We start from the raw sequence: 27362 nt of genomic DNA, 5'->3' as shown, positions 1-27362 counted from the left end.
ATTGACAATTTAAAAGAGTCCAGCTTCCTGCTTGTTTCAGCATCAATTTCTGTATCTAAACGTGCTTGAATTTCTCGTAAGCCTGATATTCCAACTTGCAATCTTCATAATCCGACGCAATCATGATTCAATCAAGAATGTCCCGTTTATCCACACTTGTACTTTTGTCAATATCAACAATCGGGAGGGCAACCCTACCTGCTGCCCTTCCAGCATCCCAATATGGGACACTCCAATTTCAACAAAATGCAAACGTCACGCGCGTCACTTTTGACCATCCTCCGATAAACCTCTGCGATAAATTCCTCATCTCGGACTTGTTTGACTTTCTCGAGTCCCTACAGCCGTCTAATCGTACTACCCCTCCTCCCAAAGTCGTTGTATTCGACAGTGCCAACCCCGATTATTTCTTGGGTCATATCGACGTCACCTCCATTCAGCAACCTCTCACAACCGAAAAGGAAACTTTTACCCTGCAGTACATCGCAGTTGCAAATCTATTCAACAGCATAACTTCCACAATATTCATCGCGGAGATGAACGGTCGGGCATTTGGGGCCGGGCAAGAGCTAACCGTTCAAATGGACATGCGTTTCGCAGGGCCCAATGCCCGTGCCGGTTCTTTTGAGAATGCTCTTGGACTTGTTGCCGGTGGCGGTGGCCAACTTTTTCTAGGAACACTCATGAACCGCGGCCTTGCACTTGAATATCTCCTTGGAGCCAAAACGTTTGATGGTCCAACCGGCAAGGCTCTAGGTCTTTTCAACAACTATTACGATACTGCAGAGGAATTGCGCAGTGAAGTAGATTCGCTCACTGCTCGCATCGGGAAGTTCCCGGCCGCCGGTCTCAATGAAACGAAATCAGCGCTCAGTTTTCGCAATCCGACATTAAATCAACTGAATACCGATGTAATCGGATTCTATAATTTGGATCCATTAGCGGCGGAACAGGCAAATGTGGCCAAGTTCTTGGTTTTGAGTAAGAATCAAACAAATACGACTTTTGAGTTAGGCTTAACAGACTCGGCTTTGGCTTTAGATACGTAATCTGAGTGCGAATTCATCAAATTGAATGTGATATGAATGAGGGACCTGGCCAACATTTATCCTTAGGTTGTATTGTTAGCTCCAAATAAATACCAAATATATAATCCTGTTAGCAGAACTGATGTTGACTGGACAATTAATAAGCACCAATCATGTACCGACCTCCTGTCTATTCAATTGGTTCAGTCACTGGGAGTCCTACACATTAATTACTCAATTATTTGAGATAGCTGGGTTGACAGTGTTCCATCTTTTTTCCAATCCCAAGAGTGAATCTCTCAAAAAGTTTCGATAGAATTGTATTTCTTGCCGTGAAACCCTTATTTCCTACATGTTGCACTATATTGATTACTCTTTGTGGTTAAATGTAGCCTTTACGTGTGTAACGTTGTTACTATTTAAATACTATCCGCCACACGGCTCATATGCAACAGTGTGATTTAGGTAAAACTTCTGCAAGCAATGAGCCACCTTGCTAGATCTTTGCATCACACGACACGGCTTGTTTTCCTTGCAATCCAATTTGGAATTATCACTGCCAATGCAAACTTCCCTCAGATCCAAGACTTGTTATATTCAAGTTAATTGATCCTCAGTTACAAAGGGCTGATACCCATTGAAGCACCCTTCTGGATCGAGCTCCTTCTTCAAAGCACGCAATTTTTCCAGCCGCCAAGGTTCGTATCCATAAAGAGCTTCGGGTGGATCTTTGGATCCGTGTCCATAATTCACATACTGGTGTAAACGAAAAAAGCCCGACGTTTCGATCAAGGCATCCTGTTGTTCAGAGAGCCAGGTATCGAAGGTTTCGGCATTTTCTGGTGTTTTGGAAGCAATTTCCATCATTCTATACACCTTTTCAGCAATTGTAAGATGTGAAATGTCAAGGATCAGAATATGAATTCTTGACATTTAAAAAGTGGTGACAGACACGGGCAGTGAATTGTTCAGATTAAACCACTTACAGAAAATGATCTGCCCCGTGTCGCCACGGAAAAGCAGTTCTATCAGAATTATACTTTCTCACGCCTTGTTGCGCAAATGATTCAAACATAAAACTGACCATTGCTTGACCGTCATATTTAGCATTCATGTCATTCCATCCGTCCAGGAAAGAACGCATAGTAGCGATATCATACTTCTTAACATTTGCAGCGTAGAAATTCTTGATGGGAAAGCGAGCCCATCCCTCAGGAGTGCATAGAATGTTATTCAAACCATTGTAGGTTGCCCAAGGAAGAGCATCCCAGGTGGCGACCGTTTCGTCGCGCCACACGGGGGAGAGACTAGCAAAACGCTCAACGTAACTTTTAGCGTCTACTTCGGGACCAGACCACACGAGGTTCACGTTTATGGTAGACTATTAAGATCAGTATTAAAGATAGTCATAGTGTTGCTAAGGCGTAGAATAAACCTCAGAGGGATGACGGCGGAAACAAAACTCACACCACCAGTCGGGCTATGACCACGTTTACGGCCAATAACGAAGACAGCAAGCTCCTTAGGCATCGGATTGGAAACTTCATTCAAGGCCTCAAAAACTTCTTCGAGGGATTTGAGTTCGAACTCAAAATCTACCACATAGTGCTTTCCATCGTTGTGCTGCGGATATACTTGGAAGGTAGCTTCGAGAGCAATGCCGAAGTTGTGACCAGCACCCCGAACAGCCCAAAATATATCAGTGTTCTCGCTCTCTGAGGCCTGAATAATAGTGCCATTGGCAAGTAGAAGGCGGACTGAAACCATGTTATCATTGAGATAACCATACTTCCCTATCAGAATTAGTGAGTTATATGACCTCAAATTAAGAAATTAACATCAATACCTTGTAGTCGACCGATGCCTGCGCCAAGAGATATTCCCATGAGTCCTGTGCATGGACACGATCCAACAGCTATACCACGTATTAATATCAGAACAGGTGTATCAGAAGGGTATAACTCACTGACTTCCATGCCACGAGCATAGGTAGCATTTGCCATTTGTCCTGTTTGTACTCCACCACCAGCTGTGATTTGCTGCTTTTCGGAATCAAATGTGATGCTATTTAGTCCTCGCAAATCGATAACGATGCCATTTTTGACTCTTCGTAGAGATGTAGTGAGAGAGTGACCCCCAACTCGGGCAGCGAAGGGTATGCCCCTCAATCTAGCATAATTAACCTGTAAGAGCGTGAGCAAAATATGGCACAATTGTTCAGAATTTCTCACCGTTTCTACCACATCTGCCTCTTCGAAAACTTTGACCGCAGCAATATACGTAGGCCGTTGGTAATTCGAATATCGTACATTGGCGTGCACAAAATCTTCGTCTGAGTCTATCAAAACTTCGGCGGTCGGAGACAGTCTGTTTTTGAGCTCTTTTTGGATAGACTTCTTCAGATAAACAAGATCTAGAGCTTCGTCTCCTGTGTTTGTCCAGATTAAAGGAGATTGGACTCCATCATTGGGGAGAGGAATGCTGGCAGTCGCATTCAAATTCTTCTCTTCGTGTGCAGTACACCCCGCACTGAACCATAAAATAAATAAAGAAAATTTGAGTATTAAAAAGCGTGTATAGATCATCTTGCTCGTGAAAAGTCGTCAAATCCTCATCAAGGTTTGTTAGACGAATTGATAGCAAAATGAAGAGTGCTGGAAGAGATCAGAAGAAGAGAACAAAATATTGAAATGGGATCATACCATGAAGTTCCTCACATACCTTCCTCAGGATAACTGTACATGCCATCGTGATTTTTCTCGTTTCGGACAAAAGGACATTGCGTCCATAAGAGATTCTTACTTGCAGAACTTCCCTGCCGTGTAGGATTTTCTGACATGTATGCAGTCAGACACTCCCCCCCAAAATTGTTTCTGGACATCCGTGGACGAGAGTGAATCATTTCATTACAATTGCCTCCACGACGTTACATTCGATAAAGAAAACCCCCTCATTTCGAAGTGTGGTATAAACATTCTGCTATTTTCATATCATGTAAAGATGGAGATGGAAGCTTCGAAAATCATTGGTGCTGCGATCTCACGAGGAAAATCTAGGTATAGTTTAGCACACTTGAATCACTTTCGAATACAGCTCTGAAGCTCTCTCTCCGGCCATTGGTCAAGATGTTAAAACAAATTCAATCGAATATCATGATCAGTAGTGTTGCATTAAGTTCACGAACCATCGGCTAAATTCGAACTCCTTCAGCAAGGGGCTGTTTCGCCTTAATGGCAGCAGCACTGGCGACTATCTGCATGCAGTCATCCCTTCATTGAGGCTTTGAAGATCGTCATGATAGTGAGCCGCTTCTTTAGACCGAAGATTACATGTATCGTGAAAAAGATGATCAGTAGTAACATCATCAAGTTGTAAACAAGAGTTGCGATACTCTCCGTACGAAACTTCTGTTATTAAAACAGAAAAAAGCTCTCTCACAACAGTGAGACTTCACTAGAATTTCATAAACTTCTCGTGTGAAAATCTAATTGAAAAAAATTTCCGTTTCAACACCACAACACAAAAAAACATATTCAAGATGGGATCCTTACCAATCGATTTTAACCTCTCACCTGAGGCGTGTGAGCCGATAGCTATCATTGGAATGAGTACTATACACTATCCCCAATGCTTAAGCTTTGCTAACCACGTGAAGGTTGTCGATGGCCCGGCGATTCTGAGTCTCCATCCGAGCTTTGGGATTTCTTGCAAGCCAAAAGAACTGCATACAGTGCTTTTCCCGAAGATAGAATCAAGACCAAGTCATTCTACCATGCAAATGGTAACCGACCTGGATCTTTCTACACAGAGGGAGGCGCATTCCTCAAATCTGATGTCCGTAACTTTGATCATACATTCTTTGGAATACATCCCAGGGAGGTGATGAGTATGGATCCTGCGCAAAGAAAATTTATGGAAGTTGTCTACGAAGCCTTCGAGTCTGGAGGAGTTCCAATGCATAAATTGGCCGGTTCAAAAACCGGCTGTTTTGTCGGAAACTTCAATTACGATCACCAGCTCATGCAATATCGTGACCCCGAGTACCCGCAGCCATATTCAGTGACTGGTGGCGGGATTACGGTTTTGAGTAACCGTGTCAACTATATTTTTGATCTGAAGGGACCGAGCATGACACTCGACACAGCTTGTTCTAGCTCAATGTATGCTTTACATTTAGCTTGTTCTTCAATTCAAACAGGAGAGTGCACTGCTGCTGTTGTTGGGGGATCAAACTTAATCCTGACCCCAGAATGCCAATTGTTTTCTTCGGTACTTGGAGCTGTCTCACCAACATCTGTTTGCCATACATTTGATGCTGCAGGTAAGAATCCCAGTCTCTCGTCATACCATTCACTCAACATGTAACTAAATTTCCTTAGCCGACGGATATGCCCGTGCTGATGGAATTGGTGCTTTATACATCAAAAGTCTGGCTCAGGCAGTGAAGGACGGGGATCCAATTCGAGCTGTTATTCGTGGCACAGCTATCAACGCGTGAGAATCTTCACTCCTTCACAACCATACGCGTAGAGCTAAAGAGTAACATAGAAATGGGAGAACTGGTGGAATTACGCATCCAAGCCCCGATGGTCAAGAAGCAGTGATTCGTAGAGCATATGAACGTGCCGGTGGTTTAGACCCTGCACTTACCGGGTATATATATTTCCCGTATCTACATATTGTTTTTCGATAACATCAACTCATCACCTGATAGATATTTCGAATGCCACGGTACTGGAACTGCAGTTGGCGATCCATTGGAGATATCAGCAATCGGCCGCGTCTTTGCGAAGTCAAAATCAAGAGATTCGCCTCTTTTGATGGGATCTGTATGTCTTCACAGACACTCTTCACGTATGTGTGACTATAATGCTGAACCCCTCAGATAAAATCAAACATGGGCCATAGTGAGCCATCGAGTGGTATCGCAGGCGTCATGAAAGCTGTAATCGCGATAGAGCATGGAGTTGTTCCACCAACCGTGGGCCTGAAGACTCTCAATCCTAATAGCAAGTTAATCGCAAACCCAGCCTTTTCAGCTCTAACTGACGTTTGAATAGTTGATTTGAAGGATGGTAGGCTTAAAATTGTGACGGAAAGTACACCGTGGCCCGATTTACCAGTTCGAAGAGCGAGTATCAATTCCTTTGGATATGGAGGAGCAAATGCTCACGCGAGTATGTATAAACCAAGGATCCCGATTCATAACCATTTGTATTGCAATCTAATGGCAAAACAGTTATTGAGTCCGTCGATTCTGTACTTCCCTGGTACCGAGAATCACGACAGATTCATGCAAACAAGGTTGACTCCCAAGTACATCGAAACGGAGTTAAAAATGGCGAAGAAAAGTTGACTCACATGCATCGAAACAAGTTTATTCTTCCGTTCTCAGCCCATGACGAGAGAACTCTCGCAGCAAATATTTCTGCTCTCAAAAATAACATCTCAGATTGGAATTTGAATGACATAGCATACACGCTCAGTGAGCGACGCTCACTTTTCTCTCATCGCACCTTTCAGATCGCTAGTTCTGGTACCGACCATCAGATTGCGGAACTTGTACACACACCTAAGAAGATTTCTTCAAACCCTCCAACTCTTGGTTTCGTCTTCACAGGTAGTTATTCATACTGAAAAAATCGAGAATAGTCTAACATCATCCAGGTCAAGGTGCGCAGTGGCCTGAAATGGGCGTAACTTTGATGCACGAGTTTCCTATTTACCAAAACACCATCCGAACCTTAGATGCGTATCTGGACGAGTTACAGGACGGTAGAAGCTGGACCATTGAGGGTATTTGTGGAACACTTCGTGAAACTGGCAGCTGCTAATTGTTACAGATACTCTTCGGCAACCAAAAGATAAATCCAATATACATGATGCAGAGCTATCTCAACCTCTTGTCACTGCCATTCAGATAGCTTTGGTTAATCTTCTAGCTGACTGGGGTATTAAGCCGTCGGCGGTTGTTGGCCACTCTTCTGGTATACATCTTACATCCCAATTATTTGCTTGACTGCTAATTAATTACAGGCGAGATTGCTGCTAGCTATGCAGCGGGTTTGATCACAGAGAGGAATGCAATTATTGCGGCGTATAGTCCGCGCATACATTGGCCAGAATGAGGGCAAAGTTATCGTTGCATGCCACAACTCTCCAGAAAGTGTTACACTCAGTGGCGACAAAACTGCGCTACTTTCTGTCAAAGAAGCCCTCGATGGGGATAAGAAGTTTGCAAGACTACTTTCGACCGGTGGTAATGCGTACCACTCCCACCATATGAAGCCTCTTGGTATGATTGTCCTGTTCTTCTTTCTACTTTCGTAAAGGATTGGGCGGATTTGACCCTGCCTGTATTTCATTGCAATCTCAAATTGATACCTTTTTTCTTCGCCAATTGTTGACTTTATCCACTTTCGCAGGCCCAGAATACGAAGCCAGTATTGAAAAATATGAAGAACCGAGCTACCCGAAAGTTATCAAAGCTCAGCCTTCGAAAGAACCAGCTCCAAAGCCAGCAGCCTTCTTCTCCAGCGTGTACGGTCGTGCACTAGACGAAGGTGCCAACATAGATGGTTCATACTGGAGAAAAAACATGGAGTCGCCAGTGTTGTTCGCCGAAGCTGTTGCAGCTTTAGTCACATCGGTGCCAGTTGATATTCTTGTTGAAATAGGGCCACACAGTGCACTTCAAGGCCCGCTCCGACAGATTTCAAAGAACCATTCTGGCAGATTTCCCGAATACCTGACGGCTATTGTACGGAACAACGATAACGCATCTGATGTTCTTACCTTGGCTGGAATGCTGTTTACAAAAGGACACAAGGTGAACTTAACGCGTGTCAACGAGAGTAAGTGTCCGGTTGATGATTGTGGGCAGGTCTGTAAGATAATTACCGACCTCCCACACTACCAATGGCAGTATTCGGATGTGTTACTCCTTGAGAATCGTTACACGCGCGAGTGGCGCCAAAGGCAACATCCGCGACACGACATTCTGGGAAGCCGAATTCCGGGAGGCGTAAAAGACGCACCGACATGGAGAAATATTCTGAGGAACAAAGACCTTCCGTGGCTAACGGATCATCGAGTAAGTCCACTCCTGCCCTTGAAAGCCTTCAACTTGAATTGACAAAATGTCGTAAGGTTGGCCAAGAGATAGTTTTCCCATCCACAGGCTACCTTGCGATGGCCATCGAAGCAGCAACCCAGGCGGTAGAAGTCAATGGTGGTTTAGAAGAAGAAATATCATCCTACGAAATTCAGGATGTCAGTTTGCAAAAGGCATTGGTGATCCCCGAAGAGGACGGAGGCATCGAAATCCTTTTCACATTGCGAAAGGCTAGCTTGAATACCAACAGTGATTACGATTCAAGGTTTGAATTTCTTCTTACTTCGGTAGATAGTGTGAATGGAGAAGACAACTTTGTCGAACATTGTCGGGGTACTGTTCATGTCAATTTCAAACCCGATGGTAAGTTTTCATTTGATTGGCTCGGCGATTAATCCATTTGTATCCTAGAAGACTGATAAAACACTAGTTCCCACGGCGAGTTCATTGTTGCAGGAGATAGATAGTTCAAGACGAGATTTAAAGGACATACCAAGCCTCCCTTGGTATGAAAAATTTGCCTCCATCGGGTTAATTTATGGTCCAACGTTTCAGGGTCTTTCTTCTATAAAAGGGGTGGATCAAAAGAGACTCGCCGGGGCGAAGATCCCGTTGAAGCCGACAGCAAAATTAATCGCGGGAGAGTCTCGTTATGTAATCCACCCTGCAGCTTTCGATGCAGCAATGCAACTCTCTATTGTAGCTTCACATTCAAGCACTGCTACCAAATTCAAGAAGGCGGTTATGCCTGTCAGCATCGGCAGTATCAAAATTTGGCCAAAAGTAGCCAAGTCCACAAAAGCCTCTGCACATTGTGTCGCTAGAGGTGCATTGAAAGGGGTACGAGGGTTGGTGGCAGATTTGATACTGCTTGGCGACACACAAAGCAAGATCCTTGAAGCCAAAGATATCCTCCTCATTGCATCAGATCAGAGCTCTTTGATATCTAGCAAAAAGGACAGTCCTTATCTGCGATTAACTTGGAAGCCACTATTTGAAGAGCTTGATGATGATCTTGTATCGAGACTTTTCCCACCCATCACGTTAGATGACAGTGCAGTCCTGCCATCTCTAAATCTTTTAGCGCTGTATCAACTTATACAGTTTCGGGAAACACACCAGGAGATATTCTCCAAAGGATCAGAGGTTCCGCATCTACAACGCATGCTCGAATGGACGGTTGAGCAATTAGATCGTATGCGCAATGATCCTCTGTCGCCTGCAAACCAGATCTCCAACCTCACAAATGAACAGCGGGCAGAGAAAATTGAGAAAATTGCAGCAGACCTAAAACCAAAATCATCTGAATGTCGGCTCATGTGTCATCTCTACAACAATCTTTCAGACATATACGCAGGCCGAAAGACTGGAATTCAGGTCGCATTACAAGATAACTTGCTGATAGACAACTACGAGAGCGGCCAAGTTTACAAGGAAGGGAATAAGCGATTGGCTTCTATGGCCGCACTATATGCCCATCAACAACCTAACTTGAAGATCTTGGAAGTTGGAGCAGGCACCGGTAGTGCTACGCGAGAGATTCTTCCTGCGCTGAAAGGCAATACAGTATGGCGACAGTATGCAGAATATCGATTTACAGATACGACAACTTCCTTTCTAGCTGGTGCAGAAGATACTTTCAAAGACTTTGCTGGAATGACATTCGGTGCCTTTGATATGGAGAGGCCCGCGAATGAGCAGGGATATCAGCCGGAGTGGGATCTGATTGTTGCATCGAATGTTATCCACGCAACCTCAAACATCAAAAGAACTCTCGAAAATATTCGCAGCGCATTGAAGCCAGGGGGAAAGATTATTCTGCTTGAGTTGACACGATCAAATTTGAGTGCCGGTTTGGTCCTTGGAACCTTCTCGGATTTCTGGAAGGGTGATCTTGATACAGAGTTCCCGCGACGCAACGGACCATTCCTAAGCAAGACTATGTGGCGTGCAGTTTTACCAGAAGCGGGATTCAAGGGACTTGATTTCCATTTGGATGATTACGCAGGTGATCATATTTCTGCAACAGTTATTTGTGCAACTGCTGCCGAGCCGTCTCTTGCACCAAATCCAGATTTGCCATCGTCGCAACCAGGGATAACATTGGTATGTTTTGATATCACTTTGAGTGCGTACATCTATGCCACGATATTTGCTAATTCCACTATAAGATTTATCGCAGCACTCCATCTGCCTATACTCTTGCCCTCAAAACCTGCATTGAACAGAAAGGCATGCCCGCAGAACTCTTAGAATTGTCGGAAAGCAAACAACTTCGATACAAGCGGCTATTATTCGTTGTTGAACTCGAAAGGCCTTTGTTCCTGGAAATCAATGCTTCTGAATGGAGAGGTCTTCAAAACTATTTCAAACAGGCTAGTTCCGTCCTATGGGTGACAAGCGGAAATCTTCTAGAGGGCAAAAATCCTGAATTTGCGATGATTTCCGGACTTGCCCGTGGACTCAAGGTTGAAAATGCCAGTCTTAATTTAGCCATGCTTGATGTTGATCATGCACTCGATCCAACCGAGAGCAAAGACCTTGATTTGCTCCTGAACCATGAGGACAAAATATCGAATAAGGCAGGCTTACACAGTGACGTAGAGTTTAGACAAAAGAACGGCATCGTTTACATCAGTCGTGTAGTTCCGGATGAAGCTTTGAACGAAGAATCAAAGGTCAAAGGGAGTCAGCAAACTTCCACACAAGAGATTCAGCTTGCAGATATGAGATCCACCCCTCTGAAGTTGGCCATTGACAAACCTGGCGTCTTGAGCACAATCCACTTTCAAGAAGATCCAGACTTCACAGAGCCTCTTGCCGATGATTGCGTTGAGATAGAAGTCGCTTATGCTGGTATCAACAACAAAGATATAGCTGTTGTTACAGGCCGGCATCACTCCAATACTTTTAGTGACGAATGTGCGGGTGTTGTAACCAAGATTGGGGCTTCTGTAAAAGATCTGAAGCCTGGAGATCGAGTCTATTGTCAATCGTTTGCGAAGTTTGGGAACTTTGTTAGAGACAAAGCTTGCTTCTGTAAAAAGCTCCAACCCGAAGATACATTCGAAAGTGCATCGACTTTGCCTATCGCGTTCTGCACTGCTATATACGGGCTCATCGATCTCGGAAGATTGCGATCGGGCGAATCTGTACTGATTCAATCCGCAACCGGAGCAGTTGGCCTGGCAGCTATCCAAATCGCCAGATTGTGTGGAGCTGAGATTTATGCCACTGTCGGAACAAAGGAGAAGAAAGAACAGCTTCTTAAAATGGGCTACGGGATCACAGAAGATCACATCTTCTGGTCGCGTGATGCCGATTCAGCGCAAAGTCTCTGGGATTACACCAAAGGGAAAGGAATAGATGTGATATTATGTAGTGCTCGGGGAGAGATGATGCATGATTATTGGCGTTGTATAGCACCTATGGGACGGTTTGTTGAGATTGGGCGAACGGAGGTTTTAGAAAAGGGGAAACTCAACTTGGATGTCTTTCAACGAACTGCTACATTCGCTTCTTTCGATCTGGAGGTAATGAGTAGCTTGAGGCCAAAGGTCATTGGCGAGTAAGTACACCCTTATACCATTCAAAACGAGGTAACTTGACGAGGCTAATTTTTTTAAGCCTAATGACTAGCTTAGACCATTTCAAGCGTGTTGGCCTGATTCGACCCCTACCATACACAGCGTACCATGTCTCAGAAATTGACAAAGCTCTCATGACTTTTGGCAAAGGTGTCCATATTGGGAAGATTGTTGTCGGGTATGAACAGAAGAGTAGCATTGGACTCAAGGTAATATTCCCATGCGACGCTGAACAGAAATAGCATCTAGTACTAACATATCACAAGGTACGATTTAGTCCATTCAAATCGAAATTTGATCCAAATGCAGCTTATCTGTTAGTTGGCTGTCTGGGAGGTCTGGGCCGTTCGTTCAGCAGATGGGCTGTCAACCGAGGTGCTCGAAACCTGATTTATCTCTCTCGCAGCGGAAACTCAAACAAGAACACGGAAACTTTTCTCAGCCAGCTTCGACTCCAAGGCGTCAATACTCAAATCGTCCAGGGTGATGTTGCATCGTTAGCGGATGTCAAATCGGCAGTCAGCAGTACTGATCTACCAATCAAGGGTGTCATACAAGGAGCTTTAACACTTCATGTAAGCCTTGACTATCTTCACTGCTATGCGTGGTAAATCCGATCGCTAATATTTTTGACAGGACGGACTTTTCAGTTCCATGACCCTTGATCAATTCGAGTCCACAGTACGCCCTCGAGTAATTGGCACACTGAATCTTCACGAGGCCCTGAAAGATTCGCCTTTGGACTTCTTTCAGATGTGGAGTTCATGGACAGTGATGTTTGGCACAGCAACACAGAGCAACTACCTCTCTTCCAATGCTTTCATGGATGCATTTGCCCGTTACAGACAAAGCCTGGGATTGCCTGCTACTTCGTTATCGCTTAGCCAAGTTCTTGGGATCGGAATCGTCAGTTATATGCCCGAGTAAGTAGACATGAAAAAGTCAACCATATTTCCATCTCTGACGATGCACAATTAGATACCAGCAAGCTATGACACGCAACGGCTTTTACGGTAACGACGAGGATGAATTCTTGCAATATTGCGATGCTGGAATCGGTCCTGCTTCGCAAACAACAGCGTACGAATTTGATCCCCTGGCTCAAGGGCATCTTCTTGTGGGAATTGAACCTGCAGGGCTACAAGAGATCAATGAAAAGTATCCCATCGACGACATGCCTTGGTCACTTGATCCACGATTTCGCAACTTGGTCCAAGCTACGCATATGCTTTCGGGTGTTACGACATTGGGCAAGGAGACTGGAGATCCATCGGAAGGTTTGAGTATTGTTGAACGCATCCGACACAAGATTTCGAGGCTTCTGTACGTGGATCTCGATGAAGTCGACACTGAGACACCAATCAATAAATATGGAATCGATAGTATGATAGCGGCCGAGATTCGAAATTGGCTTTTCACGAAGTTTGGCAAAGATGTTTCTCTCTTGACGATGCTTGGAGCAACGACAACGGTGACAACGCTGGCAGAAGTTGTCTCCAAACGATAGAAGTATGAGAGATGGATGGATCAAGAGGATGTTGTCAATAGAGATAGGATTGGGTTAATTTTATGTGGAACAATCAATGTGAGACTGGAATGTGAAATGAATGTGAAATGAATGTGAGTTGAGTTGAGTAAATAAATACATACATCCGTATACGTACCTAGTACCCACAAGAAGAGATCGAAAGCAAACCAAGCCAGTCCAATCAATCTCTGATGTGTTGATGGTCATGTGATATCCAGACTCGAACCTCGGTCTCTCGAGTGCCTCTTTTATCGGGCAACAATGACCTATTCGCAGGTGAATGCCTGATTCTCAAAAAACTTTAATTGACTTTCCCAGGTTCATCATTAATCTTGTCTTGTCTTCTTGTCGTCTCGGTTCCTTTAAGCTTGCTTCTTCTATTCTATTTCCTTACCACCCAAATCTACTTAATAATTTATCTTCTTCCTCGACCTCTCCATCGCACTTACAATATCAGGATTGATCTTTTCACCTACTTGAACGCATACTAGATATCAGAATCGATATCGGTCAGCTCTTGAGTAGTGAAGAAAATCTTATTTGATTGGCCTTCCTCGTCATCTTTCTCAATTAACAAAATGTCTCGTGGTGGTACAACACTCTATGTCACCGTATGCGCTCCACCTCCACAACCTCCACACACCAACTTATATGTTTATATTAAAGCTTCAAAGTGTATACTAACCAACATCTCTCATCTAGGGCTTCGGAGCTGGAATCCGTGCTCGCGATCTTGCCTACGAATTCGAACGGTATGTCAGCTAAAAATCGATATCTCGATGATTGTCCTTGATCGCGATAATCCATTTCCCCATCATCGTCCATCCTCGTCCCTTACTCCGTCGAGACTTCGCCGTCAATTTTGTCGCATACATTATCCCCTCTTCCCAAATCCTCCACGTTCGATCGAGCGGTCGCACAACGATACGAACAGTTTACATTCCTACATTTGTCTCGCGAGAAAAGTTCGAATTGCGGCGGATCGATTACTATTTATTATACAAATCTTATACATCTCTTACTTTCATCCATATATCTGTCCAATGTATTCCCCATTCGATGATACACTGAGTCTAACGATATCTTCATAGCTATGGCCGTTTGGTCCGCTGTGATATCCCAGCTCCTCGAACTGCAGCATCTCGTCTGTGAGTATGCCCGATATCTTATTGGTAACCACTCTAATATCGTTGACACCTAAAGTAGGTTTGCCTTCGTTGAGTATGAGTCCCGTCGTGATGCCGATGATGCCTACCATGAAATGCACAACAAGCGTATCGGTCGCGACGACTTGTTGAAGATTGAAGTAAGTCTTCATGACATCACCAAAAATGGCGATTTCTAATTCATGAATTAGTGGGCCCGCACACCTCCTTCGGCTTCTTGGCGATTCGATACTGGTGAAGAACGTGCAGCCCGTCGCGATGGAGGTAGAGATAGCGGCAGAGAGCGTGGTGGAGGTAGCCGCCGTTCTCCTCGTCGTCGTTCAACCTCTCCCCGACGTGGCCGTGGCGACTATTCTCCCCGTAAGGATGACCGAGACCGCCGGGACCGGGACTACGACAGAAGAGATCGCGATCGAGCCGATCGCTCACGTAGCCCAGACGATAGGTAAGCACCCTAGAAGAAATTTAGAGTTGGATATAAGCTTACCCGCCTTGTAATAGGGATCGCGAAGTTAAGGAAGAACGTGATGATGTCCGTGAACCCGGAGCCAATGGAGATGACAGGAAAGGTGAATCCACATCATTCAAACTACCACTACGACCCAATCTCTAACTCATCTGATACCCATCAGTTACCATGGATTCTCCTCCACCAGCGCATGATGAACTGGACACCGCCGAGTAAACAGGTCCTTCCTAGGTTGAGGCTTCTACACGGCAGGAAAAAGTTTATTGTGTCTTTTGGCTGCTGATATTTCCTTCTTTGCCTGAATTTACCATTGTGTTTCTAGATTCGATTCCCCGAGACCTCTACGACTCGAGCCAAGATTTGGACTGGCAACATAATCTCAACTTCCTTTTAGGTCAGCAGCAGCATACAAATGTGGTCATATGTTTTCATGGGTAGTTACTAGTATTAAAAATTCCAAATTGAGCACATAATTAACACTATATTTGATTCCATTTGTGTGTAAAAGAGAGTGATGATGTATGACCTGACTTGATAACTGTTGATGTGTTTTTTCGCAACATTATTTCGTCTAATTGTAAAAGAATTCTACTCTATAATTCATCTATCCATCCGCTCACTATCTACTTTGTATCAAAGAAGATATATCTTCTTCAATCGAAATGATATTTCCTTCAAACAAATATATATATCACAATGACGTAATAACATAACACAACATAATATAACTCCCAAAAATGCCTGCGCCTATCTCATCTCATCTCATCCCACGATATCCCATCCATCCCACCTTATCCCATCTCATCCATCCCACCATATCCCATCCATTCCATAATACATACATATATACAACTAAAGATATATACATACATACATACACCACCACCATATATAACTAACATCTAAGACCTAACTCTTAAATAATTTACCCTTTTTTCTTTTCCTCTTCCTCTTCCTCTTCCTCTTCCTCTTCCTCTTCCTCTTCCTCTTCCTCTTCCTCTTCCTCTTCCTCTTCCTCTTCCTCTTCCTCTTCCTCTTCCTCTTCCTCTTCCTCTTCCTCTTCCTCTTCCTCTTCCTCTTCCTCTTCCTCTTCCTCTCCTCTCCTCTCCTCTCCTTCTCCTTCTCCTTCTCCATCTCCATTTCCATTTCTATCTCTATCTCTATTTCCATTTCCATTTCCTTCTCTATTTCCATTTTTCATCTTCCTTCTTTCATTATTGCATAATAGGATCGAGGGTTATTTTGCTTCATTTCTATCTTCATCTTCATCTTCATATCTTTATATCTTTATATCTTCACATTTTTCATATCTTCATTTTCATATTTTCCTCTTACTCTTATACATAGTACTACACTCTCTCTCCCTCTCCCTTTCCCTCTCTCTATCCCTCTCTCTATCCCTCTCTCTATCCCTCTCTCTATCCCTCTCTCTATCCCCATCCCTCTCCCTCTCCCTCTCCCTCAGATCATTCAAATTATTCAAGCGCGTCACGCTTCGATGACGCGAGAGAAGTTGTCCGATAAGGAAATGCGATACATCTTCGTCGGCCCTGTTTACGTGAGTCAGTCAATTATATGATTTTTTCCGTTTGCGCTTCGTGCGTTGTGTATTTAAAAAGAGGGGAGATGGGGAGGTGGAAAACATACCAGTATGAGAGATGGCTGGCGATGGTGTTGATTGGGTTGAAATCTAGTACGCTCCTATTTTGATACGCATGGATTAGTATTTCTATTTAAATTCATTTACCTTGGTGAAACCCCCCAAAAACCTCAGATGAGGGGAAGCAGAATATCAGGACAAACAACAAAAAAAACGTACTCTTGAATACTAAAATCCACGCGTCCATTATTATTCAACGCTCTCACTTTCGCCTCTTCTCTCTTCAACTTCCTCGCTTTCTCTTCCAATTCCGCCCTATCAGTATCAGGCATATCATGCTTCCTTCGCTTCTGAAACCCAGCATACAACGTCTCAATCTCATCATCAATCAAGGTAGGCGCGGTACCCATGCCATCTCTATCAGCGGCCGCCGTATCCTCCGCAAGTTGTCTCATCTTCTCACTGGTATTTTCTCTCTGAAGCGAAGGATGGTCTGGGACAACTCCTCCTGCGATATTGGTTCCCGCGCCCGCGGATTGCCCTTTGATACTTGATGAATTCGACGCTTGCATCCTTTCGACATCTTCGCCCGTGAGACCGAGACTGCGATTTAGGAGACTACTCGCAATGCCGGAGCTGAGACTAGACCATAATCCACTAACACTTTGTCCTACTTTTGCTCCAATGCCAGTGATACCTTGATTCATGTTTGCACCGAATATACCCTTCTTGGTATAAGGTAGTAGTTGAGGTTTCATAGATGACATTGCAGGAGCAATGAGAGGCTCAAGCCTATAGCTGATTGGGTCTGTTGGGTGGAAGATATTGTATAACCGAACGCATTTAGGACTAGAAATCGAGTATGGCAATCCTGTAGTACTGGAAATGTGCTCTCCAGATGGAAAGCCCGCACCCGAGCTAGCTGCCAGAAATGGATCTTGCATAGAGTCTATATCCATTGGACTCTCGGATGGTAATGATTCTACGCGATTTCTAGCAGCAATAGTTCTTCCTTTCAACATCTGAAACAATCCTATTGGACTTCCTAGACAATAGAAATCCTCGACATCAAATTCAAATTCAAGACTCTTACCATGTGACGATGTCGATGGGGCAGACCGATTTTTGTAATGCGAAGAGTTTGCATTACGTTTCTTAGTTTCTCTCTGACGACAAAGAATATCGAATAAGATTGCCGATCCTAAAGAATGTCCTACCAAACTGACTTTTCCTGAAAACTCTGGATTTCGTTCCCGGAAGAGATTATAAATTCGATTTGCCTCGGTAAGAACAATATTGCTAATATGTTCTCTGTAAGCACTCTGGTACAGCAAAATATCAAGAGCAAGATCAGTGATGAGAGAGCGAACAAATGGTACACCCTCCACAGTAATATCATCAAGACTTGGATATTCTTCCTCCTCGCCAAATGCGTCTCCAAGATCATGCTCTTTACGATTTTGCCTGACACCTTTTCGAGGAAAGTCAAGTAAATGACGCCAGCAGATAGGAAGAACTTGAACACGGCAATTTTTAGGGAGTTTATCAATCTCCGCATTTAGTGCCTGCAAATCGGCAGAATTTTCGTACACGTTTTTGAGCGTTTGCCGAAGAACGTTTACGTCATGGACGAAATTAACACTTTCGGTTCTATTGAGAATTAGCATATCATTTGACAATTGCTCAAAACAACAAAAGACATGTACGAAATTGAGCGCAGACAGATAAGATCGAAATGCGAATTTCCCAATAATTCAATTGGTTCGAGTCATTGAATCGTCTTTTAAAGCCGGCCTCCGTTCAATGATCAAAGGCAAAATCTAGCAACTATTTGTTCTAGATTACTGTGGATATATTCCAAGCTCTAAAAACAGTATACAAAATAGCTCTGGAGTTGGAAACAGCCACGGCCTAGAATTATGAAAAGGGCTAGTCTAGTGTAAAAAAGCAGATGAGATGTAGAAAATAATTTGAATACATACCTCATACCTAAGCGTTGACCAATGCCATGCGTCACTAGAATTAAATGCTCAATATCACGCCCTTGGTTCTCATCATCTCGATCATTATAATCATTCTGCATCTCCTTCTCATCACGTTTCCTCACAGCTTCTGCTTCTGCATCCGCATCTATAGAGTTTAGCTTATTGAACGCTGCTTCCCGAAGCTCAGTACTATTATCTTCTGGCGAAGCATTAGCATTACTTGTGCTCGGAGGTGCAGACCGCCGTTTGATCAATTTTTGCTGACGATCGTCAAGCTGGAGGTACTCTGGAGTAGTCGAAGCAGCAGCGGCGGCGCTAGTAGGAGTTTTCGGTGTCTTGTCCTTGTCGGCAGATGTCGTGTCTTTTGTTTTACCTGGTTCCGAATATCCACGAACAACCTTTATACCTCCTAGGTAGCCACCGCCCGCAAACTTTTGATACACGGTGCTACTAACCCGAGACATGATGTTATCAGTTGAGATCCAGGCTACATTCTCATCTTGATAGGTAACAACAGAATTCATATATGTGCCAAACAAGCGATGGGTCTGAGGTTGGTGGGGTGGCGGCGAATCCTTTGGTATACTACCATCATCAGAAGCCAGCTGTGGCGATTTCAAATTCTCTGCCGAGCCCTTTGGAGTCACAGAGGGGGAGCCATTACGGTTTCTACTCCCAAAAGCGCCACTGCGGGCCAATGATCTGGGTTCTTCCCCTGGTTTTATAGATAATGGTCTAGCAGTACTTTTCTCCGGAGGTTTAGGATAACGGAACGGTTTTACTTTCAGATATCCTTCCTCAAGTTGCGTGGCCAGATTCTCCTCACAGGGTTTGAGAACTGCACCCTCTTGGTAGAACCAACTACCTCTGCGAACATCAAATATCGCACCGAGCCAATATACCGGCGCAAGCTCTCTCTTTTCAATATCGACATCGAATAAGAAATCCTCATGTACTGGGACCTTAATACTCCTATCAGCCTCCTCATTATTCCCAGCTTCATTGATACTCGTGTTTCCTTTCTCGCCAGCACTCCCCGAGCTTTGTTCCAAATTACCACTCTGGGCTCTCGATCGCGGATCTCTTCCATTGTCATAGTCCTCGACAAGCTTCTGATACGCAGCTTCTATTGCGCGAGAATCGTGCTCGGAAAATGTGACGAATTTCTTGGGAGGAGCGGCAGGTTTAGTTTCTTCCTGATTGGCCTTGAGAATCTTGGGTTTTCTTTTGGGGATCTGTATTTTGTAAGCTTGGGAATTCAATATTCTAGATGTGGATACCTACATCAACAGCATGGTACCATCTTGGATTCAGCGGAGGACAATCTTGAGGGTAATTCTTAGTGCTCCATCCATGCCAATGGTTTGTGCTGTGATCTCCGCCATGTTGATTCTTTAAACCGGAACCTTCTCCAGAAAAGGTGGGCGTTGTTGCTTTAGGAGTAGTTGCTCGCGAACCTCCCCATGGTGAGATGGATTCAACCGCCGCAGACAGATATGATCTCTCTAACGGTTTTGGCTTGTTCCCAGGCGCAGACTCCATTTTCTTGTCATTGGCTCGCCGAAGGGCGTCAATTACGCCTGTAGATTTAATCCAGTTGAGCGCAGAATATGAGATTCGCAGTTGGCGGTTTTTAGGAAGGTGTTTGGGTATTATTCTAACTTGGTGAAAGAGAACGTTCATGTAGTAAGCCAATGTTCGTTTCAATTATTTGAAACGCTGATAATGTACTCTGTATTATGCGGTAATTGCCGATCCGAATATATTAAATAGAAATGGGGTATTTGCACATTATGTATGTTATCATTGACATCGCTCGGACCTTAAGTAGTATAGATTTCTATGTTATGAACTGTCCTTTCAACATCCCGTGGGTCAATTGATTATTGTTGATACGGCATTGTTATCGCTGGTAGTGAAGCGATACATGAAATAGCACAATAGTAAGTCAAGATTGAGAAATGGACATTATGACGATACTTTTCGGCTTGTCCCGTTCATATGTTCAGGCTTTATTTGAACTTCATACCCCACTACCACTACTTGATTTAAGAGCAACATCGAACAGTTGATGAGATGTAGATGCATATGAACGATGATCAAATGTTAGCCTCTTAGCTTCTTCAATCCACCAATTTTCCTCAATCTCATATATAACAGAAGTATTCGTACAAGTCGATCACAAAGGGAAATCCCAGATTGCCCTGCGAGAGGGGCAAAACCCAGTAGGCGGAAAGGGAGAAGCTAGCCCTGCCCTGCTTATAACGCTGCAAGGTTCACTCTCTACCACTTTGTCCTCCAACCCCACCCCTTTACTTTGATCCTGACCCATATAAAACACAGTAGGGCAGCGAGGGCAGCCACATGGATAGCTAAGTCCGGTGAAAAGAGCGGCGCCCCAATACCTTTCTTTCCCTATAGCCACTACTAAGATCTTACATCAAGAAGGCCCCCAGCGATAGAAATGCTTCCCAACACATCAAAACCTCCTACCGTAAAACAGCCTACGTAGTACCTATCGTCCATATCGTTGAGTTTCGCAGAGCTGACCTAACCTAGACAGATTGGTATCAAGCTGACATTAGAACCACTGACAAATCCAAATATTAGTACAAAGATTACTATAATAAGAGTACATCATTACTCAGGCTGACTGACGCTGAGTAGGAGGGAGCACATCTTCCAACCAAAAACATCCATTAGCACTGATATATATCGTGCAGAGAAACAATGAGACAATACAATCACAGTATTGTATTGTATCGTCCAAATCCATCAGCCAGGTCACCCACTATGCACCGGCCAATACATGAAGCAAGCAGCATCAAGGATCGCACGAAGTCGACATGACATGCAAACGCCGCTGATCCGGTCAAGGCCTGCCTCTCCTTGAGACAGATGTTGTTGCTCGATGTAATGGCTTGGCATATATGTGATGGGTACCTATGAAATATGCCGGAGCTGTGAAACTTATAGTTCAACGTTTTGATGTTAGTGTGCCTAGTTCACATGCTTTCAAGGGTATTCGAAAGTTCCAGAAGTTGTAGTAGGCACATTGTGTCACCGCATCTGAAGCAATCACGGAAATGGGATATTTGCGCTGAGAAAATCGGCACTTACAGTAGTACTCCAGCAGTGGTAATAGCCATGGCTCCTGTAACCTGTCCCATCCATAAAGATCTGTGGATGGATCCGGTAATGTATCTCGCCAAGTAGGTAGTTGCAGCTCCTTTACGAGGTGGAACTCTACATACTTCGACAAAATGTCACGTTCGTGGAGCAAAGTAGGAGTAGCACAAACCCGAGAATCCGAATCGACCATTCCCACCCAACTTGAGGGAGGAGTGACTGTATCATAAGTGGAAATAGAACGCCACCAAAAGCACCTATTCTAATATCATATCATATATATTACATACATCGCCATCGCCATCATAAGTATGATCATAACCACAATCACAGTCATCATCCAATGCCCACCCGCAAACCCATTTCTCCAAGCTATGAATGATATCAAAGAAGGGAGAACTCCAAACACCTAACCATGCCCTCATGACAAATGACAAATGCCAAATACCAAATACCAAATACCAAATACCAATTCCCCATAATCTACATAAATCCAAACATCAAACCATCTAAATAACCAAATAAAGACTACACAAAAGACTTGGTCCGGTGAAAATTCCTATCCAAAAAAGGACATTCCCCAACGTCTTCTTCCCCTTCATCCACTTCGTCTGACTCATGATCGTCAAAGGAATCTGACACATTTGCAACACCAGTAGGTATCCTCTCAATTTCTTGAAGATACACCACATAACCAGCTCATGAACACAGGCGCTCAGAAAGAAAGTAATCAGCGTCGCCGTCTTTTTATCAACTCTCAGACTCGAAATTGAAGAATGGTAAACGTGTCGCAGGAGGAAATTATGAACTGGTCGATTCCAATCGCGCGCGAATTGATCCCAAGATACCGAGTTCCACCAGGCTTCGTAAAAGCCTCGATCAGCGTAACAGGTTAATTCGGCGAGGAGATTGAGAATACATTCCCAAATCACATACCATGTCAGGATATATTCAGCCAGAAATGGGAAGGCTAAGTCACTGAATATACCCGGAAAATGACGAAGGCGCTCGAAAGATGTTAGATTTGATTCTTTCATCTCGATCGTTTTAACTACAATGGGATAGATATAAGTTTGCGAGATAAGGTTCATGACGATCAAGAGACCAGCCGTCGCAATACTCTTCTCGGCTACATTATACCAATCGATATCGTCGGATCGTGGGTATTCCAGTTCATAAACCAAAGTTGGAAGAACGATGTACTCGTAATGATTGACTAAACTGAGATTATTCGGGTACTGATTCTTGGTTGTCGTACATTTTCCTTCGAGTTCTTTACCCAAGAAATCGATCTCCCATTTGAGAATTCGTGCAAATGTCTGGACTTGATCAACATCAAGAGGCTCACCAGAATCAATTGCAGCAGCTACTTGGTCAGTAGCAGAGTCGACAATAGAACGCCTTCGATCGGAAACCCTCTGATAGATGTCATCGGACGTAGGTCTAGCATCAAGATAAGAAGTAGACAATGAAGAAGCGGCTGGTGTTGTAGCGGAAGGTGTCTGTACTGGCGAAATATCATCAAGCTGCTTCAATTTACGTTGAAGCTTAGAACGAGTCTTGTATTGTTCTGATAGGTGACCATTGTAAAAAGCGTAAGAGTGTTGTTTCATCAACATGACAATTCCATGGAGGACAAAAAAGACCTACCCGAAGAGATGTTGTAAGCGAATGAATCAGGGGAAAGAACAGAGAACATCATTTCTCCGAAGTAGTACTCCGATCAGTTCTAGAAAGAGATTGGATTTAATTAGAAATTAACAACTTACTGTGTGTGTCCATGGCCACTCTCGAAACAGTGTCCAACTTACTACTGATGAGAGATATAATATTTCCCAAGCCTGCATATTACATTTAGTAAATTATTCCCATCTCCATATTGATTGAAGATAGACTCACACTCTGAATGATCCAGCCTTCTCTATTCCAGTCAATGTTTCCTCGGTATATTAATTTCTGTAAAACAAGTCCAAAACCCGTAGAGAAACACATCACACCATCAGAAAGACCTAGAATTATGACGTCTCGGTGGAACATCATTTCCATAATTTCATTGGTACCAAGTATGTTTCCATGCACTCGCCAATTCGCAAACGCAAGTTGGAGTACGAAAACGACGAACGCCAGCCAGCCCAATGTAAAGAAGCCATGAAAAGGTGAGTCGGCAACGATATTGTTATGTCGATCGAAGGCAGTAAATTTCTTGGTAAAAACCACTGTTTGAGTCAATTAGCAACGAATCATGCCACAAACCTTTTATTTACAACATCCGATCAACATCGCTTGATGACCTTTCGTTCCTTTGATATATTCAGAGATTGAAAAAACTCACAGTCACTGAATTTTGTCCGTTTCTTTGATTCTCCTGATGCGACATCTTGTGCATAATGCGCGACAGTGCCCTTTAGAAGATCCCGTAACTCGTTGTCGTCCGCCTCAAAAGTATAAATTCCTTGCCCATTTTTCTGAAGTTTGTTGAGAGTCACCGGAATACTTTTGCGCCTTCTCGTGCCTTGCCGTGATTGCTGGGACTGAACCTTTAATTCTGCATATACCGTCTGTGGTATTTCCGGCATATCAATATCAGTGTCGAGGATTCCACCCTTTCCTCTTGTAATCATGGACGTCGGATCTGGTTTTAAAGTATCATAATCCTCCAAACTATCACTCTCCGACACCGAAGACTCTCGCCGATTTCTATCAACTGTTTCCAACGCCTTTTTCAGAGATTGCGAATATTTAGGGCGACTAGGAGACTTGGATGTTTGTCTTGGTTTGGAGTTGCCAACGCCATTTTCCCTCGAATGTTTATCTAACGGAGTTTGAGTTGGGTGTGCTGGATTTGAGAGAGAGGACATCGTCATGGGAGGGGGGGCAGTCGTGGATGCCATTCTAACCATCTTGTCAAGCTATATTGAGAGAAGGTGTGTTCCAGAACGAGAGAAGGTTATTGAAATTTAGATTCGGAGATCTAGTTTGTCTCAAGAGGCGCAAGAGAGAGAATTTACTAGTGGTGTTAGTCTATAACTTCCTGCGAACTTCCTGCGAATTTTCTTGGGTGCGGTATCAAACTCACTCAGTGTCCCAGAATAAGAGAAATTATGACAGCGAACCTGTAGCAAGACTGTTCCCAAATGATTGCTTATTAGCCGTACCTCAATGACTAGTATAAATCATGCTTCAATCTCAATGGTTTGTCGATAACCTAGAAGCAGACAATACAGTAGCCGGGCGATACTTTGACGTTTCAAAGTATACCTAGGTATTGCTATTCGGTACCCGAGTAGATTAATCCAAATGGCTCAACTTGCGATGTTGCCCGAAGAAGGAAGTGTATTGAGGCTGAATAGGTAGGTAAATGCCGGTGCTGTGCAGGATGCAGGTACAAGATTAGAAGATTGATAGAAATTCAATGGAAGAAAATAATATGATTGTTAAAAAAAACGAAGAATAAAAATCTTTATGATATCTATACCTTTGAAACAATAGCTTGGAAATGATTAGATGCCGACTGGATACACAATTCAAGAAAAAAACACGATAGAGATGGAAACCCCGGAAAGGTAAAGGAATAACGGAAGTAGTATGTATCTCGCGCGCACATTAACATTTCCTTAAGTCTCCGAATCGTATGACTGATGATTAAGTCTTATTCTTTCTTACCTGAGACCTCTTTACTGTGAGTCTGTGATGTACTTACTGTAGGGAATTGAGGGGCATGATGAAGCTTGGCATATGGCATATGGATATCGCACATCGCACATCGCCAGAAGAAAGGCCGAGAAAGTTTGTTAGATTCATGAATATAATAATTGTCATAGTTCTCTTCTTCTCCCTTCATTGTGAGCTTGAGTCATATCACAGGAAAGTCACTTTGGTCCGTACATGGAAAGAGATCCGATCGGCGACTTGTCAAGTGATGAGTGTGTGATGTTCAATTAGGGATTAGAATGATGAAAGAAGAAAGTTTCGAATGATTTAGGAATCTTCGGAAGTGTAAATTGTAATTTAAGGCCTAACCTTATTAGCTGCATCATGTGGAGTACCTAGTAGTACGGAGTAATATTAAGTATAAAATCCTCGGGGTTATTATGATTGGAACCTTCGTAAACTTACGAATGGCTTATGTAATGCTAAAATTGATAAAAATGACGTAAATTCACGGAGTCTTTTGGTGCCGCCGTCCGAGCCATATTCCGTTCCCAGTGTGCCATTCCATTACCCATCCTTTACCCCTTCAGCCCTGTCTAGATCCCCTAGAATCTAAGAGCTAGGTAGGTATCTATCTACCTACTAGTTGGTATGTACGCATCGTCATATAGGTACACATCGCATCACAACTACCGGCAGTAACGGAAAATAATTTCTAATCATTGTAAGTATGCAAACTTAGAATATCCACGGCAGTCCCAATCTACTAATGTGTGGAATACAAATCCAACGCTTTTTTCCCCTTCTAAATTTACATCAAATAACCTATCAGACAGATCAAGGCAAGTTCGCCGATAACAGATCGGTGAGAAGAACATTGCCAGTATTTCTTGCCAAATCGCTTGCCAATTGTCCCTGAGCATCCCGAAGATTCCGGATATCTTCTCCATCAGCAGTATCACGTCCTACACCCATCGTCTCTGCCATTTGAGTGATTTGCTCCGGGAAGATATCGGTTGGAAGCGTTGAAGCGAGCCATAACAACAGCCAGATGATTTCTTCCTGTCCTTTTTCAACAGCCACATGCAAACCACTCTTCATCTCATCCAAAGGATCCTGATAACGCAGAATTGGCTTTGCCGATAGCCCTTCTCCATCCTCGTCATCATCTACTGCGCTGAGTAGATCATTAATTCCAAAAACATCACCCTCGGCACACATCGTCATGAATGCTCGAGCGGGACGTGCTTCTGGGTGTTCATCGAGATAGGCTTCTTCAGTGATAAGAGGCAAGATGTCAAGGTCTTCTTGAACTCCTCCCTCGTTGTGATATCTTGTAGGAACTCGGGTTCCGGAGACTGATCTTGAAGCTGAAGCCACTGAAGTTGCAATTGAATTATCACACGATGGACAATGGAGCTTATTCAAAATTTGAGGAGATTCATCCAAAAGACATTGCCTATGTTGGAATTAGTAAGTCAACTGATAAAGTCGGTAGATCAATGGCAAAATTCCTATGCTCGAATAATGAAGCATAGAACGGCACGTGAAAAAATAAGAGTTATCTCTGTGAGGTCAAATCCGTTGTGCAGATGCCATCATGACAAACGCTAGAGAGCGGTGTCCCTTGAGAGATACTTTCTTGTGTGTGGCTTGAATGATCATGGTATGAATGCGTCCGATGAGAGATGTACGATATACCTCTCGAAGAACTATCTTCGGGCTAACTTTCATGCAACGAATATGTTCCATATGTACATCCGGTTCAGGCGCTTCAAGTCCCAGGTATCATAAAAGGAAATAGAAATAAGCTTGAACTTTCAGACCGAGAAAAAGTCAAATATATTCTTACCAATGCATATGACATCCGCAAATCAACTGAAGGTCATCTGGAACGCTTCCCATAGAAGAGCTTCCACCTTCAAATTGCTCCAACTCCTCTGGGTCGAGTTGGACGGTCAAACTTTCCGAGCAGAGTTTACAGGTATCCATGGTTGTATGAAATAATAAAGAAAAGTAAATGATTTAGTACTGATTTATTAAAAAGTCGTTATGTGGTGGTGTTTTGAAATAAAAATTCTCATGTAGAATCGTTGAAGGTCTTT

The 27362-nt window shown here is 43.6% G+C and overlaps 8 protein-coding genes across 8 annotated transcripts; 3 read left to right on the top strand and 5 right to left on the bottom strand.

The window, feature by feature from the left end:
• Positions 1 to 137: 137 nt before the first annotated feature.
• Positions 138 to 1049, top strand: EAE98_009029 (uncharacterized protein; the record flags this gene model as incomplete). The annotated part of the gene is made up of 1 exon (XM_038956650.1): positions 138 to 1049. One exon carries the CDS (start codon positions 138 to 140, stop codon positions 1047 to 1049), a length of 912 nt encoding a protein of 303 aa, XP_038807020.1.
• A 576-nt stretch (positions 1050 to 1625) lies between these two features.
• Positions 1626 to 3613, bottom strand: EAE98_009028 (uncharacterized protein; the record flags this gene model as incomplete). Its single annotated transcript, XM_038956649.1, has 6 exons — positions 1626 to 1896; positions 2015 to 2409; positions 2496 to 2821; positions 2875 to 2943; positions 2995 to 3211; positions 3260 to 3613. The coding sequence occupies 6 exons, from the start codon at positions 3611 to 3613 to the stop codon at positions 1626 to 1628; spliced, it is 1632 nt and encodes a 543-aa protein (XP_038807019.1).
• A 953-nt stretch (positions 3614 to 4566) lies between these two features.
• On the top strand, positions 4567 to 13400 carry EAE98_009027 (uncharacterized protein; the record flags this gene model as incomplete). Its single annotated transcript, XM_038956648.1, has 20 exons — positions 4567 to 4636; positions 4684 to 5349; positions 5408 to 5522; positions 5577 to 5681; positions 5743 to 5857; positions 5914 to 6041; positions 6108 to 6205; positions 6268 to 6648; positions 6696 to 6824; positions 6872 to 7015; positions 7065 to 7091; positions 7132 to 7323; positions 7361 to 8121; positions 8178 to 8505; positions 8573 to 10248; positions 10314 to 11710; positions 11782 to 11938; positions 11996 to 12304; positions 12366 to 12652; positions 12708 to 13400. The coding sequence occupies 20 exons, from the start codon at positions 4567 to 4569 to the stop codon at positions 13234 to 13236; spliced, it is 7614 nt and encodes a 2537-aa protein (XP_038807018.1). The 3' UTR covers positions 13237 to 13400.
• A 435-nt stretch (positions 13401 to 13835) lies between these two features.
• Positions 13836 to 15108, top strand: EAE98_009026 (uncharacterized protein; the record flags this gene model as incomplete). Its single annotated transcript, XM_038956647.1, has 7 exons — positions 13836 to 13868; positions 13960 to 14009; positions 14349 to 14405; positions 14464 to 14563; positions 14615 to 14868; positions 14925 to 14992; positions 15056 to 15108. The coding sequence occupies 7 exons, from the start codon at positions 13836 to 13838 to the stop codon at positions 15106 to 15108; spliced, it is 615 nt and encodes a 204-aa protein (XP_038807017.1).
• A 709-nt stretch (positions 15109 to 15817) lies between these two features.
• EAE98_009025 (uncharacterized protein) lies at positions 15818 to 16093 on the bottom strand (the record flags this gene model as incomplete). The annotated part of the gene is made up of 1 exon (XM_038956646.1): positions 15818 to 16093. The coding sequence occupies one exon, from the start codon at positions 16091 to 16093 to the stop codon at positions 15818 to 15820; it is 276 nt and encodes a 91-aa protein (XP_038807016.1).
• A 117-nt stretch (positions 16094 to 16210) lies between these two features.
• EAE98_009024 (uncharacterized protein) lies at positions 16211 to 20019 on the bottom strand (the record flags this gene model as incomplete). The annotated part of the gene is made up of 5 exons (XM_038956645.1): positions 16211 to 16442; positions 16540 to 16593; positions 16712 to 18142; positions 18475 to 19712; positions 19762 to 20019. 5 exons carry the CDS (start codon positions 20017 to 20019, stop codon positions 16211 to 16213), a joined length of 3213 nt encoding a protein of 1070 aa, XP_038807015.1.
• A 2096-nt stretch (positions 20020 to 22115) lies between these two features.
• EAE98_009023 (uncharacterized protein) lies at positions 22116 to 24506 on the bottom strand (the record flags this gene model as incomplete). The annotated part of the gene is made up of 4 exons (XM_038956644.1): positions 22116 to 23252; positions 23376 to 23447; positions 23506 to 23822; positions 23939 to 24506. The coding sequence occupies 4 exons, from the start codon at positions 24504 to 24506 to the stop codon at positions 22116 to 22118; spliced, it is 2094 nt and encodes a 697-aa protein (XP_038807014.1).
• A 1588-nt stretch (positions 24507 to 26094) lies between these two features.
• Positions 26095 to 27249, bottom strand: EAE98_009022 (uncharacterized protein; the record flags this gene model as incomplete). The annotated part of the gene is made up of 2 exons (XM_038956643.1): positions 26095 to 26716; positions 27110 to 27249. 2 exons carry the CDS (start codon positions 27247 to 27249, stop codon positions 26095 to 26097), a joined length of 762 nt encoding a protein of 253 aa, XP_038807013.1.
• Positions 27250 to 27362: the final 113 nt, after the last annotated feature.

Source organism: Botrytis deweyae (genome assembly GCF_014898535.1).
Source record: "Botrytis deweyae strain B1 chromosome Unknown BDEW_025, whole genome shotgun sequence".
Taxonomy (NCBI): domain Eukaryota; kingdom Fungi; phylum Ascomycota; class Leotiomycetes; order Helotiales; family Sclerotiniaceae; genus Botrytis; species Botrytis deweyae.
The sequence above is the reverse complement of the archived record's forward strand: the minus strand, read 5'-3'. Positions and strand labels throughout refer to the sequence as shown.